At 40.0% G+C, this 17,766-nt stretch overlaps 1 protein-coding gene across 2 annotated transcripts; it reads left to right on the forward strand.

Moving 5' to 3' along the window:
- The first annotated feature begins 7,174 nt into the window (after positions 1–7,174).
- On the forward strand, positions 7,175–17,261 carry LOC124040382 (oocyte zinc finger protein XlCOF6.1-like). Of its 2 annotated transcripts, XM_046357529.1 has the most exons (3): positions 7,175–7,447; positions 14,264–15,280; positions 16,373–17,261. In XM_046357529.1, the coding sequence occupies exons 1-3, from the start codon at positions 7,252–7,254 to the stop codon at positions 16,405–16,407; spliced, it is 1,248 nt and encodes a 415-aa protein (XP_046213485.1). In that variant the 5' UTR covers positions 7,175–7,251; the 3' UTR covers positions 16,408–17,261. The 2 variants fall into 2 exon arrangements, with proteins under 2 accessions (XP_046213485.1, XP_046213484.1); XM_046357528.1 differs by having other exon boundaries at positions 14,264–17,261.
- Positions 17,262–17,766: the final 505 nt, after the last annotated feature.

Genomic DNA, 17,766 nt, shown 5'->3' on the forward strand with positions numbered 1-17,766 from the left:
GGCATTGGGTGATGCATCACTTTGTTATTTGTAAACTCGGGTTCCCTTTATCTATTAGGTTATATTAGGTTATATTAGGTTTTGGTTGAAGATCTGATAACATTCAATATAAAAACATATGCAAAAATAGAGAATCTGAGAGGGGGAAATGACTTTTTCACGGCACTGTATGATATGGTCATTAGAGTGGACTCTGCTTGTAAATTCAAGGTAGATTTTCCATGAAAATATTCCACAATACCCACTGCACCATTCTACGACATCAATCACCTGAATAGGGCCTGCCACACATGCATCTTGTCTGATTTGTGAAAACAGCTCTTGCAAATGTGTGGGGAAAATACTTTAAGGTAGGGAGAGGTGGGGAGGGCTACGTGATCTCTAAACATGTACAGTTTTACACTTTGGACTCTTCTCTGACACGACACCCCCCCCCCCCCCGCACTCGAACATTGACCCCCTGTGCAAGCAATGACTCAAGTATTTTCTTTTAAGCTTAATGTTTTCATTAAGCCCCACTTTAAGCTGTTTGACCACAGTTGTGAATTCTGTGAATGTAATGTTTTTAAAATTGCATAACTGCCTCCATTTTGCCGGAGTCAATCACCACCTTCCGGAGACACCTGAAACCCCACCTCTTTAAGGAATACCTAGGATAGGATAAGTAATCCCTCTCACCCCCCCCCTTTAAGATTTAGATGCACTATTGTAAAGTGACTGTTCCACTGGATGTCATAAGGTGAATGCACCAATTTGTAAGTCGCTCTGGATAAGAGCGTCTGCTAAATGACTTAAATGTAAATGTAAATGAAGAGTAGCTGCTGCCAAGGGGATCCATAATAAATACAAAAGACCAGCAACACTTCCTTTGACCTGGCTTTTTATTAACTCTGTTTTTGCATTCTAGGGACTCTAGTGAGTAGACTGGACCCTGGTTTTTACGGGCACAATTTATAGGTTTTCTCTGTACAATGCTATACTTTTATGTGATGTATACAGTAGGCTACTTAAGTATAATTGCTATATAAAGTATAAGTACTTAAGTGTAATTGCTAAAATATACTTAAGTATCAAAAGTAAAAGTATACATCATTTCAAATGCCTTATATAAAGCAAAGCAGACGGCACCGTTTTCTTGTATTCATTTATTTACAGAGAGCCAGGGACACACTGCAACACTCAGGCATCCTTTACAAATGAAGCATGTGTGTTTAGTGAGTCTGCCAGATCAGTGACAGTGGTGATGACCAGGGATGTTATCTTGATAAGTGTGTGAATTGGACAATTTCCCTGTCCTGCTAAGCATTCAAAATGTAAGGAATCATTTTGGATGTCAGGGAAAATGTAAAAAGCGCAATTTTTTTTATTTTTTAGAAATGTAGTGATGTAAAAGTTGTCCAAAATATACATAGTAAAGTACAGATATACCCCCCCCCCAAAAAAATAGTACTTTAAAGTAGTTTTACTTAAGTAATTTACACCACTGGAAATATGCCTACCTTGAAAATGTAAATATTTCCTCAATTTGGTACTTGAAAAGTCCTTACAATTATTGTAGCCAATTTACAAGTTCTCCTGCTGCCTTATAATGATGCATGATTTCAATTTTGATCTGTTTTTGTGAGAGATGTGGCCACTTTCCTTTGTTTCCTGTTGCTTCAATTGAAGGGTGTTGTGCTACTTACTCTGTTGCGGTAAAACCACGTGCGGTTATTATGAGGACAACAACATGTTGGCTTCAACAACAAGTTTTTGGTCGCTTTCTCGTTATAAAACCAGCAACGGTGAGAGTGAAATGGTGAGATTAATGCTATGGCTATTCATGGATGTATTATCTGTGCCTGCTTTTCGGCAACAATAGGCTTCAGAAAATCGACATGCATGCATCCAATTTATTTAGTCAGACACGTCTGTTATGTTTATTCCTTATATAATGACAAACTTGGGCGTAGGTTTAACTACTTTTAATGAACATATACTTCAGCTAGAAAACTCCATGTTTAGCCATGCAAGGTATTATTTAACCATCCGCCTAGCCTTCTGGGTAACGTAGTCTAAATGTTATTAACGCATAACAACACAACGTCCACATTATTCTATGTTAGGCCCTATTTCTAAAAATATCCCTATTGAATTGATGTTGATCATTTGTTGTTTTCTGCTTGATTGAAATTGATATTATTATTTGACGGTCATAGCATGGTCATCTATGACCATCTTGGCCATGTTCTTTTATAATCTCCACCCAGCACAGCCAGAAGAGGACTGGCCACCCCTCATAGCCTGGTTCCTCTCTAGGTTTATAATCGCCACCCAGCACAGCCAGAAGAGGACTGGCCACACCTCATAGCCTGGTTCCTCTCTAGGTTTATAATCGCCACCCAGCACAGCCAGAAGAGGACTGGCCACCCCTCATAGCCTGGTTCCTCTCTAGGTTTATAATCGCCACCCAGCACAGCCAGAAGAGGACTGGCCACACCTCATAGCCTGGTTCCTCTCTAGGTTTATAATCGCCACCCAGCACAGCCAGAAGAGGACTGGCCACACCTCATAGCCTGGTTCCTCTCTAGGTTTATAATCTCCACCCAGCACAGCCAGAAGAGGACTGGCCACACCTCATAGCCTGGTTCCTCTCTAGGTTTATAATCTCCACCCAGCACAGCCAGAAGAGGACTGGCCACACCTCATAGCCTGGTTCCTCTCTAGGTTTATAATCGCCACCCAGCACAGCCAGAAGAGGACTGGCCACACCTCATAGCCTGGTTCCTCTCTAGGTTTATAATCTCCACCAGCACAGCCAGAAGAGGACTGGCCACACCTCATAGCCTGGTTCCTCTCTTAGGTTTATTCCTAGGTTCTGGCCTTTCTAGGGAGAATTCCTAGCCACCGTGCTTCTACACCTGCATTGCTAGCTGTTAGGGGTTTTAGGCTGGGTTTCTGTACAGCACATTGTGACATCAGCTGATGTACGAAGGGATTTATAAATGCATTTGATTGATTGAATGGTTGACAGCACGGCCTCCTTAGATTTAAGAAAGAAGGCATCATGGTAATGAGTTCGTGTTTTCTATTTATTTAGTCAGGTATGTCCACATTATTCAATAAATTCTACAATTGTATAAAATTGAGGTCCTTGAAAATTGTCATTTTAAATGCTTAAAGAATGTATAATCCTAGGCCTATTTTGTTGTATAGGTAGAGTTATGGGCCAATTTGCATATATTCTTCTAAGCACATGTGGAACTGCATAAAAATAAGTTTTATTTTGGTTTCAAACCATTTTGAAATGTTGATCCCAATGTCACACATGTGCCCTATTGTTTATAGAAAGACCCATACATTGCACTGTACACAATTATCTGCACAAAACAGATGAGTTTGAACAAAAAGCTAGGTCATATGAAGTGCTGCTGGACTTCTACGGTGGTCAAACAGTTTAATGTGGGGTGCTTGGACACTGTACAGGCAAAACAATCATTTGTGTGTCCATAGAACCAGGGTCTAGTCTACTCACTAGAATCCCTAGACTACAAAACAGATGAGTTTGAAGAAAAAGCTAGGTCATAGGAAGTGTTGCTAGACTTTTACTGTGGTCAAATAGGTTTTGCGTGTGGCCCCTGGACACTAAATGGTACACACATAGCACTGTACAGGAAAAACTATTGATTGTTTGTGTCCATAAAACATGGGTCCATTCTGCACTTTTGTGCTTTAACTATTTTAGCTTACTCTTTGTTTGCTTCCAGTGTGAAATAAAATGCCATTCTATGCCAGACTTGCACTGTTGGCTTTGCCCTATAACTGAGGTGACACATTCTGACTATTAGCAGGTGATTAGGTGAGAAGCTAACTGCTTCAGCAAAAACAATGGAAACAATGTGATCAGTAAATGGAGTGTTAACTGTCTGGTATACCTGTAAATTACCTACATTATCCTGATGATGAGAAGGCTCCAGACTTCACACATTTAAATCAGCCAGCCTTACTTGCCAAAATATGCACCAGGTCAAGTGTTTGGCGAGACAAATCAAGTATATATTTTTGAGGCAGTATCCTAGTGAGATCATGTTGCTACAGGTTAATATCCCTCCAATTATCACATGTATATTTTTCTTACAATTACGTGGAAACAATGTTGATTCAACCAGTTTGTGCCCAGGGGACTGACTCTATGAAGAGGATCTTGCATATAATTAGAAACTTCTGTTATACTGATTGATACATTTCATGAAAACTATTTGATTAATTAACTTCATTGTGATATTTGTTATGAATAAAGTATGCTTTTTAACCCAATTGCATCTCTTGACTTTTGAATAAATACAGTTGAGGACGGAAGTTTCAATACACCTTAGCCAACTACATTTAAACTCAGTTTATCACAATTTCTGACATTTAATCCTAGTAAAAATGCCCTGTTTTAGGTCAGTTAGGATCACCAATTTATTTTAAGAATGTGAAATGTCAGAATAATAGTAGAGAGAATTATTTATTTCAACTTTCATTTCTTTCATCACATTCCCAGTGGGTCAGAATTCACTTACATTTATTTAGTATTTGGTAGCATTGCCTTTAAATGGTTTAACTTGGGTCAAACGTTTCGGGTAGCCTTCTACAAGCTTCCCACAATAAGTTTGGTGAATTCTGGCCCATTCCTCCTGACAGAGCTGGTGTAACTGAGTCAGATTTCTAGGCCTCCTTGCTCGCACAAGCTTTTTCTATGGGATTGAGGTCAGGGCTTTGTGATGGCCACTCAAATACCTTGACTTTGTTGTCCTTAAGCTATTTTGCAACAACTTTGGAAGTATGCTTGGGGTCATTGTCCATTTGGAAGACCCATTTGCTACCAAGCTTTAACTGATGTCTTGAGATGTTGTTTCAATATATCCACAACTTTTCCCTCCTTGTGATGCCATCTATTTTGTGAAGTGTTCCAGTCCCTCCTGCAGCAAAGCACCCCCACAACATGATGCTGCCACCCCCGTGCGTCATGGTTGGGAGGGCGTTCTTCGGCTTGCAAGCCTCCCCCTTTTTCCTCCAAACATAACGATGGTCATTATGGCCAAACAGTTCTATTTTTGTTTCATCAGACCAGAGGACATTTTTCCAAAAGATACGATCTTTGTCCCCGTGTGCAGTTGCAAACCGTAGTCTGGCTGTTTTTATGGCGGTTTTGGAGCAGTGGCTTCTTCCTTGCTGAGACGCCTTTCAGGTTATGTTGATATAGGAGTCATTTTACTGTGGATATAGATACTTTTGTACCTGTTTCCTCCAGAATCTTCACAAGGTCCTTTGCTGTTGTTCTGGGATTGATTTGCACTTTTCGTACCAAAGTACATTAATCTATAGGAGACAGAACATGTCTCCTTCATGAGCGGTATGACAGCTGCGTGGTCCCAAGGTGTTTATACTTGCGTACTATTGTTTGTACAGATGAACGTGGTACCTTCAGGCATTCGGAAATTGCTCCCAAGGATGAACCAGACTTATGGAGGTCTACAATTTGTTTTCTGAGGTCTTGGCTGATTTCTTTTGATTTTCCCATGATGTCAAGCAAAGAGGCACAGAGTTTGAAGGTAGGCCTTGAAATACATCCACAGATACACCTCCAATTGACTCAAATGATGTCAATTAGCCGATCAGAAGCTTCTAAAGCCATGACACAATTTTCTGGAATTTTCCAAACTGTTTAAAAGCACAGTAAACTTAGTGTATGTAAACTTCTGACCCACTGGAATTGTGATAGAGTGAATTATAAGTGAAATAATCTGTCTGTAAACAATTGTTGGAAAAATGACTTGTGTCATGCACAAAGTAGATGTCCTGACCGACTTGCCAAAACTATAGTTTGTTAACAAGAAATGTGTGGAGTGGTTGAAAAATGAGTTTTAATGACTCCAACCTAAGTGTATGTAAACTTCCGACTTCAACTGTATATCGTTTGTTTGTAGTATAAGTGATGTTCCTCAGAGTGTAAACTGTGGATTTGGAAACTAGAAGTGCTCCTGAGTAGAATCGACGTACAGATCATTTTGTATGGTGGAATATGTATGTCCAATATGAAAATATTGGATTTAACTTGATGGTCCGACCCTACTGTCGGGGATGGTGCTTCCGATGGTCCTGGCATGGTTTCGAGGCCTGTTCAGAAATCTTGTGTTCATGAATGTGCGGTGTCAAAGCACACTTTGATAATGAATAATTGTCATGTTTTGTCTTAGATTGTCTTGTCATTTTGCTTTTCCTTCTGTTCGTTTTCCCCCTGCTGGTCTTTTTAGGTTCGTTCCCCTTTTTCTCTCTCCCTTCCTCTCTCTCTTCTCTCTATCGTTCCGTTCCTGCTCCCAGCTGTTCCTATTCCCCTAATCAATCATTTAGTCTTCCCACACCTGTTCCCTATCTTTTTCCCTGATTAGAGTCCCTATTTCTCCCCTTGTTTTCCGTTCCTGCCCTGTCGGATCCTTGTCTATTGTTCACCGTGCTGTGTCTGTGTATCGCCCTGTCGTGTCGTGTTTCCCTCAGATGCTGCGTGGTGAGCAGGTGTCTGAGTCTGCTACGTTCAAGTGCCTTCCCGAGGCAACCTGCAGTTCATGATCGAGTCTCCAGTCTGTTCTCGTCATTACGAGTGGAATTATGCTTTATGATTGTAGATTTACTTTACTGGATTAAAGACTCTGTTTTCGCCAAGTTGCTTTTGGGTCCTCATTCACCTGCATAACAATAATGTTGACTTCATAGCTTTTCATGGTAAGGTTATCAATACGACTTGGGTTGTGGAAAGCAGAAATGCCAGGTTGAAGGTTATTGTGGAGATGGCAAAAGAGATATTGGAGTAAAATATTATTTTATTTTTTATTTAACTAGGCAAGTCAGTTAAGAACAAATGATTATTTACAATGATGGCCTACAGATGTTACTGTTGAAATGATTGTTGACATGCTGAACAATCTGAAGGGTGGAGTGTTTCAGCATGATATATATCAAGTTTAATGGGGTTGGGAAAGGGGGTTTGGGGGGAGGGTGTGTTAGAAGTTAGGGATTTATTTGGTTTTGAATGTTATTTTCATGGTAGTACAGAATTGGGGAGATCATGATTGATCGTACACTCCAGCACAGTAGGTGGCGGCATGCACTTCAAATATTTTTTGCGGACCGCCATGATACCATAGAAGCAGCAGCGTTGTGTCCGGCCGTAACTTGCGAATCTTGCTGCAAAAACAACAATTTCTCAATCTCATCCCTTTCTTCCCTACCATGAATAAACTACAGCTGCTTAATCTGTTTCTCAACGAAAAATTAATCGCAGTTCCTTTGGAGATATCCGTGGCAGTTAAAAAAACGATAGCAGAGCACCAGGAAGAAATCTGCCGTTTGATTCGGGCGAATGAACGTTTACGAAGAATCCTGGATTTGGTTTTCAAACCAGAGATAAAGTTGCATAGATTAGCAGGTTTGTGACTATATCTCTCTATTTAACGTTCATTTGACATTTATCACAATTTTAGAGGCTTTGCGTACCACAAATTAGCCATATACTGACCAAGTGGTAGAACCTAAAATGTTTTGCTCAATTTCTCGCGTCTCTCCTCCGCAGGGTTGCCAGGTGTAGCTACATTTTCGAGACAAAGTTTTTTTGAGAAATTTTGAGACGAATCAAAACCTGCCCAAAAGGCCTGAACCTAGGCAAATTTGATTTCACACCCTAATTAAACTCGCCAAAGAATGTTCCATCAATGTATGTCGTTCTAACTCGTATGACTGCTATGAGTATGGTATATGGCCAGTATACCATGGCTAAGAGCTGTTCCTTCATGACGCAACAAGGAGTCCTCGGATACAGCCATTGGCCATATACCAACAATTCCAAAGGTGCCTTATTGCTATTATATAAACTGGTTACCAAAGTAATTAGAATCGTACAAATTTTTTGTCATACCTGTGGTATATGGTCTGATTTACTTTGGCTTTCAGCCAAGCAGCATTCAGGCTGAACTAGGTTTATAAATGTAAATAAATCCCCCTTTTTTTCACCTTTATTTAACCAGGTAGGCTAGTTGAGAACAAGTTCTCATTTGCAACTGCGACCTGGCCAAGATAAAGCATAGCAGTGTGAACAGACAACACAGAGTTACACATGGAGTAAACAATTAACAAGTCAATAATACAGTAGAAAAAAGGAGAGTCTATATACATTGTGTGCAAAAGGCATGAGGTAGGTGAATAATTACAATTAGCGCATGTGCATAACTATAGATAAATCTGACAGGAGAGTTTGAGTGATGAAAGTTGGACAGAGGATCTCAGTCTCTGAGCAAGAAACACTTGGATGAACATAAACTAATGTTAGGCTATTTTCCTGCAATTGTGCTCTTATGTGCCAGATGTTGAGACTAAACCCCATTATAAATGGTATCCTATAGCCCCTGATAGGCCTACATCTAATTTTAGATGATCTACAGTAGCCTAGACAAGATGTAGGCTTGATGTAAATTGAATGATCTAGCAGCTTCAAATTAAGACAAATTAAGACTAATTTTTCCACGTGAATAGCGAGGGGATTTCGAGGTAAGAAGTACTTGTGTTTCCCAATAGCCTGCAGGAAAATGGCTACTGAGGATGGGGTCATAATTTCAATTAATATTAATTAAATATTAATAATATGTTGCTACCATGTTGTTATTGTGTTGCTACCATGTTGTTATTGTGTTGCTACCATGCTGGGTTGTCATGTGTTGCTACCATGCTGGGTTGTCATGTGTTGCTGCCTTGCAATGTTGTTGTCTTAGGTCTCTCTTTATGGAGTGTTGTCTCTCTTTAGGGAGTGTTGTCTCTCTTTAGGGAGTGTTGTCTCTCTTTAGGGAGTGTTGTCTCTCTTTATGGAGTGTTGTCTCTCTTTAGGGAGTGTTGTCTCTCTTTAGGGAGTGTTGTCTCTCTTTATGGAGTGTTGTCTCTCTTTATGGAGTGTTGTCTCTCTTTATGGAGTGTTGTCTCTCTTTATGGAGTGTGGTCTCTCTTGTGTGTGCCCCACAGGAGGCCATTTGCCTTTTGGTAGGCCGTCATTGTATATAAGAATTTGTTCTTATCTGACTTGCCTGGTTAAGTAAATATGAAGTGAATATAGTTTTATTTATTTTTCTCCCTGTAGCCTAATCTGACTATTGTTACCATCAATCTAATGTGTTCTAGCAACTGATCGGCAGTTGCGATAGAACTTTGATAACTTCCAATTTAATTAATTAAACGTCCATTCAAATTTGCATAGTAACATATGGCTACAACAAAAGAACTGAAGTTAAAGGCTACTTATTAAATTGGTTTGTCAGCTCCATGTATGCTACACAAGTGGCACAAATTTATTTGCAATGAAGCCATTGATATCAACATATTTATTGTATCAAATGGTAGCCTACAATGGCATATCAATTAGTTTACTTGATGGCCAACAAAGGCAAATGTATCAATTTCCACATTTTAATGTCAGTTTCATTGAGGACTTAACAAATAAAAAGAACCACACAAGGGAATCTCAACTTCCATTTCAGATTTCCACCCCCACCAGCACCCACTTGTGCAGCCCCCACCAGCAGCCCCCACCAGCACCCACTCAGCACCCACTGCAGCCCCCACCAGCACCCACTCGTGCAGCCCCCACCAGCACCCACTCGTGCAGCCCCCACCAGCACCCACTCGTGCAGCCCCCACCAGCACCCACTCGTGCAGCCCCCACCAGCACCCACTTGTGCAGCCCCCAAGAACTAAGCATGCATAAAACATTTAGCTCTTTACTTGCTCCTTTTTATTTCTTATTATTTGTATTTTTAAACAGCATTGTTGGTTAGGGCCTTGTAAGCAAGCATTTCATTCGGCGCATGTGACTAATAAAATTAGATTTATACCCTTTTCTAGTAATAACAACATTCAACTGCAGTTTAAACCACCTCCAAGCGAATGTACATACTGCGCTCTAGTGCGCCAAAAGTTTTCCAGTGCTTTGTCTGCACTATTTCTTGATGTGCATCAGTTCTAGCGTATTAATATGTTTTACGGAAAAATGGTTGAAAATAGATGTGCATATAGATGCATATAAATAGATGTGCATTCTAGACACGCATTCTCCTCATGCTCACGTGACTCAGCCAATAGCTGTAGTCCTCTCAAGACACACACCCCTCCGGCCATCCCCATCACTCACTCACACCTGACAGTAAACTGCAGGTCACAGTGAAATATACATTTAAAAATTGCCATGGCAGCTGCGGTGCAAATTAGCCCAAAAACCAGCAACCCGCGACCAATACATTTTCACCCATGACATCCTTTTTAAAGTACCAATTAGTGGGAAAACCAAGAATATGGCAACACTTCTCTGCTGTGGTTCTCTCCTCTTTTTGAAAAAGGTCAACGGTAACTACATCAACTAAAATTGTGGCTCTTGTTTTAGCTCTTTAAAAGTATTTTTGTGGTAATGGAAAAAGGGTTCTGATTTTAGATTTGAAAATCAAGATTCCATGCACTCTTAAGTTAGTCTGAATTCAGAAAGTGGCCTACTTTATATATTATATATATTATTATATATTATTATTATTATTATTATTACTTTGTCTGTCCATATAATTATTCCATTGCTGATGAAGTCTGTCATAATCTCGTGATCCAAACCCATGCTTGCTATTATTGTTTATTCTCAACCAGGCATGTTTACTAAACAACAGATCATTAGAACATAAAATTACAAATGTAATTACCTTCATCTAAATATGTGTCTGGATAAATGCGGTTAGAATTAAACGACCTGCATCTAAATCGGTGTCTGGAATAAAATCAGGCAGAAGTAGCCAGCCATGCATTAGGCTGTTTTGTTCAGTGGCGACTCATCATTCAGGGCAGGTGGGGCAGAACCACACCAGTTTTGAGTCCCACCTGTTTAGCTAAAACAAATAAATATATATATATATATACACACACACTGCCTTCAGAACCCTTGAATTTGTCTATATTTTGTTACATTACAGCCTTATTCTAAAATTGATTAAATAAATGTTTTTCCTCAGCAATCTACACACAATACCCAATAATGACAAAGAGAAAACAAGTGTTTAGAGATGTTTGCAAATGTATTCAAATAAAAAAACTGAAATACCTTATTTACAAAGTATTCAGACCCTTTGCCATGAGACTTTGAAATTGAGCTCCGGTGCATCCTGTTTCCATTGATCATCCTTGAGATATTTCTACAACTTGATTGGAGACCACCTGTAGTAAATTCAATTGATTGGACATGATTTGGAAAGGCACACCTCCCTTTATAAGGTCCCACAGTTGACCGTGCATTTCAGAGGAAAAACCAAGCCATGAGGTCGAAGGACTTGCTCGTTGATCTCAGAGACCGGATTGTGTCGAGGCACAAATCTGGAGAAGGGTACAAAAATGTCTACAGCATTGAAAGTCCCTAAGAACACGGTGGCCTCCATTATTCTTAAATGGAATAAATTTGGAACCAAGACTCTTCCTAGAGCTGGTCGCCTGGCCAAACTGAGCAATCGGGGGAGAAGGGCCATGTGTGTGTGTGTGTGTAATTTTGTTCCGATAACAGATTTGAATAGCAGATAAGTAGTAAAAAGTGGTAAAAAAAAAAGATTTGTGTCAAAAGTTACATAGAATAGAATGTTGGGAGTCATGATGTCACAATGGGCCCTTTAGAATGCTGAGGAAATCCCATGAAAGTGGATGGAGGACAAAAAGCTTAATAGTTTGAAAAGTATTAAAGATATCAAAAAGTTGTATTCAAGCAACTCAATCCAGACCAGTCTGCATGACCACTCTGCAAGTTTGAACAGCGTTTCTATCTTAAACGGTGTAAGAGGAGTAGCGTCCTAACGAATAATACGTCTGAAGTATGTCTAAGATTTAAAGTGGGGACTCTTGCTTCACAAGCCCCATTTAATAAATCAAGGTGACAAGAAGAAAAGTGGAAACAAATGGGCTTGTATGAAATAAGACTTTGTCCACCAGCAAAGACTAGCAAAAGCGTTGTCTATCAGGCAAATTACGTTTACAGAAGAGGAATCCCAAAATATAAGGAAGATTCTCAATTGGTTGCTTGACTCCTCGCGTCTCCTCCATCCTCTCCTTGCCTCTTTTTCAAAAAGGTAAAAGGAAGTCAAGAAGAGGTGGAAACAAATGTTCTTGTATGAAATTACTCTCCTTCTCCACTCGCAGGTCATCGAGCACATGACGTTTACAGAGGATTCCCAAACTGTACAGTACCAGTCAAAAGTTTGCCACACCTACTCATCCCAGGGTTTATTTTCTACATTGTAGAATATTAGTTTAGACATCAAAACTATGAATGAACTATGGAATCCTGTAGTAACCCAAAAAAGTGTTAAACAAATCAAAATATATTTTATATTTGAGGTTCTTCAAAGTAGCCACCCTTTTCCTAGATGACAGCTTTGCATACTCTTGGCATTCTCTCAACCAGCTTCACCTGGAATGACACACTCACGTTCTGTCTTACACAGATCTTATTACTGTTAACATCTGTTTTTGTAGTCATGTTTCTTAACTTTGTATTATATGACATTTCAGATGTAGATATGACATTACATTTACATTACATTTAAGTCATTTAGCAGACGCTCTTATCCAGAGCGACTTACAATTTGTTTATGAGATAGGTTTGATGTAGTGAACTACTTTTTAAAAGTAACTCAAACGGTAACAAAGTAACAAAATACACTATATTCCTCTTAAGGACAGCTTTACTGTAGTTTTAACGTCTTCCAGTGTGATGTAATTGGTAGCTTGTTAAACTATATTTCAGAGTACCTCCCCCAACACTGTATACAAAGCATTCGGAAAGTATTCAGACCCCTTGACTTTTTCCAAATTTGGTCACATTACAGCCTTATTCTAAAATGGAGTAAAAAAATGTTTACCTCAATCTACACACAATACTCCATAAGGACAAAGCAAGAATATGTTTTTAGAAATTTTTGCAAATTTATTACAAACCAAAAATATTTTACATAAGTATTCAGACCATTTACTCACTACTTTGCTGAAGCACCTTAGGCAGCGTTAACAGCCTCTAGTCTTCTTGGGTATGACGCCACCGCCATGCTTCACCATAGGGATGTTGCCAGGTTTCCTCCAGACGTAACACTTGACATTCAGGCCAAAGAGTTCAATCTTGGTTTCATCAGACCAGAGAATCTTGTTACTTATGGTCTGAGAGTCAAGGTGTCTTTTGGAAAACTCAAAAGTGGGCTGTCATGTGCTGAGGAGCTGCTTCCGTCTGGCCACTCTACCATAAAGACCTGATTTGGTGGAGTGGTGCAGAGATGGTTGTCCTTCTGGATAATCACTGGATAATCACTGGATAATCGCTGGATAATCAATGGATAATGACTGGATAATCGCTGGATAATCAATGGATAATCAATGGAAACAGGATGCACTTGAACTATCTTTATCTGAATATTTATGTAAATAAGGTGTTTAAGTTTGTTAACATTTCTAAAAACTTGTTTTTTCTTTGTCATTATGGGGTATTGTTTGTAGATTTATGAGGAAAAAAATATTTTATACATTTTAGAATAAGGCTGTAACTTAACAAAATGTGGAAACAGTCAAGGGGTCTGAATACTTTTCCTATACTTACAGTGCATTCAGAATCTATATCGGACATCCAACGGCATAGCGAAGCTGGTAAACTTATTTTCAAACAACCTCTACTTGGCAATACTTTCTTCATTTTGGATTCGGAAGGCACTGGGTGTCTTATACACACCTGTTTTGAGTTGCAGGTGGAACTCTGATAACCAGAGAATATTCATAACAATATTTAAACCACTTTTTCTGTGAGGAGATCCCTCGCCAATTTATTCGCCGGACGTCTCGCGTTTCCCAACGTCTTTGCAGGACGTATTAATTTCTAAGTGACACGGCCACATGTAGAAGATGACGACTCTGGGTGCGTTCATAAATTCACTCCGGCTATCTACACCGATTTCAGAGCACACTTGTCTGAGTGTGCTAGAGACTACACATTTCACAGCAAAAACTGTTATTCATAATCTATATTTTAGGCCATTTTGTATTCAATGGTATCTAATACGTTTCTGAAAGAGTAAGCCTATTGTATTTCACTGGGATGCATCGTGTGTCTCAGTCCAATAATCAGTCAAAGGTAGGTAGTAGCCCCATTTCTTGTCACTTTTCAGCGTTTTAATTTTGCTTTTTCATCCTTTCTTCCCTCCAGAAGTCCAGCAATTCACTCTTCCTGAAGAGGTTAACTGTGGCCAGCAGCACTGTGAGCAGGAATGGAGTGCCAATCTGGGGCCGGTGGAATCTGATGCCGTAGAGTCTATATGGGACTCTATCAACATCATAACAGTAGAGAACCAAACAGAATCGGAAGACGAGAGCAACAGAGAGTCCCAATCAACCAGTGACTATCAGCCCCACTCTGATGTAAACCCAGGCAGTGACAATGAAAAAGTGGGTGGAGTGGTGAGCAGAATACCACCGTCAAGGTCAAAGAGGGGAAGAGGACGGCCAAGGAAACACACCGGTGAGTCACCTGATCTGAAATGTGACGTGTGTGGGAAATTATTGGCGACAGCAGCTAATCTGAAAAGGCATCAGCAAAATCATCACCGTGAAGAGAGACCAAGAAAAGAAACCAGTGGATTGCCTGATCTAAAATGTGACGTGTGTGGGAAATGCTTTAAGGCAGCACGTAGTCTGATGAGGCATCGGCGGAATCGGCACAGTGATGAGAGACCATACATGTGCGACACATGTGGACAATGTTTCACCCTGAACTGCTACCTGACCCGGCACATGAAGCGTCACACGGAGGAGAGACAACATTGCTGCACCGAATGTGGCAAATGTTTCTTTCACCAAGAGAACCTGGAAAATCATATGGGTGTTCATAGAGGGGGGGATTTTAAATGTGATGTGTGTGGAAGATGCTTGACGACAAAAGGTGGTCTGAAATTTCATCAGAAAAAGCACACGGAACAGAAAACGCATCGGTGTAAAGAATGTAGCAAAGCCTTTTTCTGCAGGTCAAACCTGAAAAAGCATATGAGGATTCACACGGGGGAGAAACCATTTTGGTGCAAAGAATGTGGCCGATGCTTTGGTGAGAATGGAAGCCTGTCAAAGCACATGATGACTCACACCGAGGAGAAACCTCATCGCTGTAATGAATGTGGCCGATGCTTCGGTCTGAAGGGAAACCTGACAGTTCATATGAGGACTCATAGAGGTGAGGGAGTGCAATGTCATTTGTGTGGAACTCGCTTGAAGTTAGCATCAAGTCTGAAAAGACATCTGCGAACTCACAGAAAGAATATTAATAATGACTGAGAACGTGTAAAAATCCTTTGTGTAAAATGTGTTAGTTGAAAGATAGAATATTAAGAGGACATACCCCTCAGGTCATTACTCGTGGTTAAAAGTACTGGAAGTCTGGGAATCTGTTCAATGGTAAATTCCATTTATATAGTCGCCTATTAAGGCATCAATCATGAGCTAAGCACAAATGTTTTACATTATTTTGGTTACTTTTTGAAAATAAATTGTGTAGAGCCCAGAGAAAGGATGTTTATCCATTGTTCTTTGTCAGGTAGTGATGTAGCCCACATAATAGACACATGGTTTTAACTTCTATGGCACTTGTCATGACCGGAAAAAATCTGGGTAACCTAATTGCAGTTGAGGCAGTGGTGTGGTCAATTCTAGGGATGGGCATTTGAAAGTTATGAAAATGATTGAGTACGCGCATGTTTGTGTGAAACGGGGCTGAAGGCAACAACAACAAAAGTCTGCAGTCTGCTATCAGTTGTTCCAAATACTGGATGTTCTGACAATTGAAAATGACATTTTAACATATTTTCATTGCACTTGACATAATTTCAGGAAATTGAAATTGCTTTTGGAATGTCAGTTGGTATGGAATGCCTCGAAGTGACTGAATTTAAGTGGAATTGATCCCAACCCGAGTCATAGTAAGGTGTGTAGCACCCATGGCGATACTATATACTTAAATACTTATTACATTTCTGTTCAATTGTTATCATTTAATTATATGGTAGCACCACTTGAGGCAGGAGTCTAAAGACACAATGGAAACGTCATTACCTCTGTTCCTCACTTATCCCATAACACCAGGATTGTCCTCTCCACAGGAGAGACTATGGGGACTTTCCTGACCAGCATCCAGACAGACAGATTAGCTTATCGAATACTTGCCCATACTTTAACAAAAGCTTTTACCAAACCCTTAACCCTATTCATTTACAAAGTTCTCTTCCAGAAATGATTTTTTTTGTTTAAACTGACTGGTTTTGTATTATAGGGACTGGACCCTGGTTTTATGGACACATAAACTGATGCATTCTAACTGCAGGTGATATTGGGAGAGAATGTACATTATCCTGTGCTTGCTACATGGCCGCATGTACTACTGCATCTCTACCTGGCCACCAATCGGAGCCTGGTTCCTCTCTAGGTTTCTTTCTAGTTTCCTGCCTTTTTAGGGAGTTTTTCCTCACTACTTTGCTTCTGCCTCTGCATTTCTTGCTCAGTGGGGTTTAGGCTAGATAACTACTGTAACTGTAAAGCACTTTGACAACTGCTGATGTACATTTACATATACAGCACATTTGACTAGGATGGCTTACCCACCACTACCTATGTGTTTATAGTCTTAGATTTGTTTTAAATTAGTTTTTATTTTTAGATATCTGATCTGTGCTCTTTAAGATCCTATTCTGGATGTTTTATTTTCTTACCTTTTGATATTGAACAGTGCATTGTTGAGAAAGAGCTTTTAAGTAAGCATTTCCCTGGATTGTTTTAGAATGTACACCTCTTATATCCTGCGCACCAGACAAAATAAACTTTTGATTTGATATTTCCAGGAGGAAGCCAAGAGCTTCGTCACCCAAGAGAACCATGACTAGCGTATTGTGGAATCCCTGGACAACCCTAAGAACTATAACTTTGCCATCGACACAGGTGGCCATGTGGGTGAAGAGGACTGTGCTGCAGCGAGGGAGACTGCAGCGAGGGAGACACTGCAGCACAGTCATCTTCACCACATGGCCATTTTTGTAGAGGGATGGCTTCTTCTTCTATGAGGTTAAACGGCGGTTGGCATCCAATTTGTTGCATTACTGCCACCTACTAGACTGGAGTACAACTCCCTTATACTTTACATGAAAAATAAAAATGTACTAAATAAATACCCTACAATCTAACACTATACTCACTAATTTCAAATGTATATAAAATTAAATTAACACCCCCCCCTACTCCACTAATTAAATGTATTTATTCCTACCTTATGCCAGCACCCTGAAAGGATGGGACATCACCACTTAACATATCCTGTAACTCTTCTGCTGTCAACTCTCACACACACAAATACCTCTGCAGCTGCCACAACAACCTCAATTTTCTGAGACTTCCGATCCATCCCTGCAGTACGATTGATAACCATTGCTATAAATGCAAAAAATCCAATCTTACAGAAACTTATTTCACTTTTTGACCTATCCCTCTGTACTGGTATGTCTCTACTACTCTCCCCATTCCTCCCCCTTAACCCATCTAACTCTACTTTATTCACTGCTGTAAAGAATTGCTATTTTCTTATGCAAGTGATCAGCCTACTGCTAAATACATGGCTACAACTCACAGTAAAGCCTGTGGGGTCCCCTACAGGATAGCTCCCACATTACACACTGA

This window comes from Oncorhynchus gorbuscha, linkage group LG07 (genome assembly GCF_021184085.1).
Source record: "Oncorhynchus gorbuscha isolate QuinsamMale2020 ecotype Even-year linkage group LG07, OgorEven_v1.0, whole genome shotgun sequence".
In the NCBI taxonomy this organism is placed as follows: domain Eukaryota; kingdom Metazoa; phylum Chordata; class Actinopteri; order Salmoniformes; family Salmonidae; genus Oncorhynchus; species Oncorhynchus gorbuscha.

Bases quoted from the DNA above. Each gene is read 5' to 3' on its own strand.
- LOC124040382 (XM_046357528.1), top strand. From the start codon at position 7,252: ATGAATAAACTACAGCTGCTTAATCTGTTTCTCAACGAAAAATTAATC. The intron at 7,448-14,263 runs GTTTGTGACTAT...TCTTCCCTCCAG, and splicing joins AAAGTTGCATAGATTAGCAG to AAGTCCAGCAATTCACTCTT.